The sequence below is a fragment of the Dinoponera quadriceps genome, unplaced genomic scaffold (genome assembly GCF_001313825.1).
Source record: "Dinoponera quadriceps isolate SergipeBrazil2010 unplaced genomic scaffold, ASM131382v1 scaffold9686, whole genome shotgun sequence".
Classification (NCBI taxonomy): Eukaryota; Metazoa; Arthropoda; class Insecta; order Hymenoptera; family Formicidae; genus Dinoponera; species Dinoponera quadriceps.
The window spans coordinates 1-3,067 of NW_014563461.1; the positions used below are offsets into that span (position 1 = coordinate 1).

General features: G+C 31.9%; 1 protein-coding gene across 2 annotated transcripts; it reads right to left on the reverse strand.

Moving 5' to 3' along the window:
* Positions 1-312: 312 nt before the first annotated feature.
* LOC106751203 (cytochrome P450 4C1-like) lies at positions 313-2,548 on the reverse strand. Of its 2 annotated transcripts, XM_014632032.1 has the most exons (4): positions 2,274-2,548; positions 1,879-1,987; positions 1,507-1,597; positions 313-664 (listed from the first exon to the last, which is right to left on the reverse strand). In XM_014632032.1, exons 2-4 carry the CDS (start codon positions 1,960-1,962, stop codon positions 468-470), a joined length of 372 nt encoding a protein of 123 aa, XP_014487518.1. In that variant the 5' UTR covers positions 1,963-1,987; positions 2,274-2,548; the 3' UTR covers positions 313-467. The 2 variants fall into 2 exon arrangements, 1 of the variants encoding a protein (XP_014487518.1); XR_001375020.1 differs by lacking the exon at positions 1,879-1,987 and having other exon boundaries at positions 2,274-2,529.
* Positions 2,549-3,067: the final 519 nt, after the last annotated feature.

Here is a 3,067-nt window from a genome sequence, read left to right on the forward strand (position 1 = left end):
ATACACTGGATGTCCCAGATCAACATGGACAAATTTAGGATTGACAAAGAGGGAACTGGGGTGAACAACATTTCTTCTACCATTTTGCAAACAATATGCAAAATTTTAAGTAATTAAGTGCGGTAAATAGCCATATATAGGGGTTTCTTTAATCGACAACTCAAAATTAAGTATATTATTTGCAAAATGGTAAAAGACTATTTTGTTCAGAATAGTCTAATATACAAATAAATGGCAGCTGTTGTATTTTTGTACCTGTTGTTTATAAAATGATACAGTGTAGTGTTATTCACCTCAATAGGTTCAACGATCTTACGCAATTTGTCTATGTCTGAGACAACCAGTAATAATCACTACGGAAATATCAATGATCGTTAATTTAACGTACCGTCTATACGCGCAAACAAATTCTCTTACTTTTGGTTATGCCAAATAAACTTTATATAGACTCACATAATAAAAATATCTCATAATTTACCATATATTGCGTTCAACGTATGTTCAGAAGCAAATGTAAAGACATTCTTTTCAATAGTTCCACCGACATCTTTTAAGGTCTTGGTCATGAGTTGTCGCTCCACAATTAAAACATCAACATACTTTCGCAATACATTGAAATGAAATGCAGACGTCAGTATCTTACGTCGTGAGTGCCACTTGGCATCTAAAATATATATAAAATTATGACTAGCAACATTTTTTGAATAATTTTAGCTCAAATATTATCACGCGATAACCCTACAGAATAAAATTAAATAAGGCCAATAACGCTCGCCTGCTGCCTGCGATTACTTCTCGCGCTTTTGAATTTATCATTCAACTAATAAACTTTAGTATAGTTATTGTTTCAGATTGATTCATTTTTGTCACTTGTCTTATTAAGTAGTTGTCGAAAATTGGCGAGATAGAATGAAGGAGAATTCTTAAGCTCCGTTTTATATGTTTTCTTTTTCCTTATGCACTAAATCGATAACAAAATATTTTGCCGTAAATTCACATTTTGTTATGTCATTATTAAAATTATGAATAGATAGAAAAAAAATTTGTCGCACGGCACGGTTTAATTGCTATTCATATGTGACCGGAGACATATATTTTTACATTAGATCTCACTTGCAAACTCGTGAGCTTACAATGAAAAAGTGATACAGCTTTATCAGCTTGAGAAAATATTTAAGTCTGTTTGTGTGTAATATTATATATTTTCCGACATTACAATACTATACATTTTTTTTCATCGTAATAAGTGTATAATGAATTATATGCTCCAGTACATAGTACTCAATAATTCGAAGCGTACGTCGGAAAGTTGAACATAAAAAATGTTACCAAAAGTGGGAGGATCTCTGGAAGAAGGTTATGTCTTCCAAAAAGAAGTATACTGGAGGAAACACGACGTTATTGGCCAAAAATTAACTCTTTCTTCTGCTACAGCACTAAGTCGGATATTTTCCGTGCAGACGTTGTATATGCGTCTATTTATGATATTAATTTTTGCTACATTACCTCTGCTGGTAAGAAGTCCAGTATTTAGCCAAGGAATAAAAATATTGTATATTATACTTTTTTCTATATGCTTCGTATTGTTTAATATTACCTGGAATCACAAGAGATGCATTGTGTGCAGTATTATTTTAATATAACGCTGAAATTCACGTGAAGCTAATTAATTAAACGTTTCACTACAAAACAATTTCAAATACTACTTTTGAAAGACCATGTTCGAAAAAATTAAAGCTTTTTTCGATACGTAAATAACAATATATAGGAATAGTTTCATTATTGCAAATTTTCTGATTTTTAATAACTTTAGAAAAATTTTTTAAAACATATACACTTTCCCTCAAGTTATTATAACTTTTTCTTTTCACATAATACCTCGAGATCATCTGGATGACGGATAGTTACCAAACATATATGGAACCCCCAAAATTTAGTAATTGGATAATATTTGTCCATCATAGTACAAAAAACAACCAAAGTTTGTCTGAAATCCGTGCAAATATATTATAAATCACGATATGCGGAAAGTATGTTATTAATGTTTCCATTCTTTAAATACGCTATACCATTACAAAAGCTGAAATCGAGCATGATAAATTAAAGCAATCAAGAATAACAAATGAGAGAAAGGAAAAAAATTAATGTTATATACTATCTATAATTTTATGTTAACATATAGTTCGGAATCAGCTTGAGCAAATAAAAAGTATGTCACATATTTCTGAATTATTAATTAATTAATAGCAAATGTATCGATAACTTCCACTTACCGCGTGGCAGTTATATTTGCACTATATTGCCAAGAATCGGAATACCTTTCAGTCCTGGTATTTCATTGATCAATCGTCCGGCTCCTGAGTGATGCACGTAATAATCATAAGCAAATATAATAATGATAACAATAATTAGGAATAAAAGTATCGTGATGATTATTTTCGAACTCAGCAATGAACGGCTTTGCTGTTTTGTATGTTTGCAAAATAATTATGTCTCGCCAGAACAAGCTGGTGGATGAGATCTATGCGACTGTCGCTGCGATACTGAACCGGGCGACCGTGATTTTTAATGTGTCGAGTTACGGTTGAGAAATTATTAATAGCTTTGTAGCTAATCCAATATTCTGAATATTTTGATACGTCGGGGAGTTGCTCCGACTATCTCGACAGCACAACGCAACAAATGCTTGCCTCTAAGAAAATTATATTGTAAGTGAGAATTTTTGCACAGATGAAAAATAAATTCATTTTACAACTTGTTTTATAACAAGCTGCATGAAACGTTCATATATGTATCTGAGGAAAACATCCGATAGCGACCTTGTCTATATCAGGGATGTTCTTTTTCAAGGTCATTTGATGATCAACTTTTTAAATGGAATGCTATTTTTGATACTAGAAATCAGTAGAAGAGGAAATTTTATTCTAAAAACATGTTGCAACATGTGGGGTCAAATTGACCGCAAAGGATCACTTTATGGTCAAAAAAGTTTTCACTCCAGAAATGAATAAAGTATATCAAAGCAGTCTGACGTTCAGTTACACTTCATGGGGTCAAGTTGACTCCA

Bases quoted from the DNA above. Each gene is read 5' to 3' on its own strand.
- LOC106751203 (XM_014632032.1), bottom strand. From the start codon at position 1,962: ATGATGGACAAATATTATCCAATTACTAAATTTTGGGGGTTCCATATA. The intron at 1,598-1,878 runs GTATTATGTGAA...TTGTGATTCCAG, and splicing joins GTCATCCAGATGATCTCGAG to GTAATATTAAACAATACGAA. The intron at 665-1,506 runs GTAATGTAGCAA...TATATATTTTAG, and splicing joins TGGACTTCTTACCAGCAGAG to ATGCCAAGTGGCACTCACGA.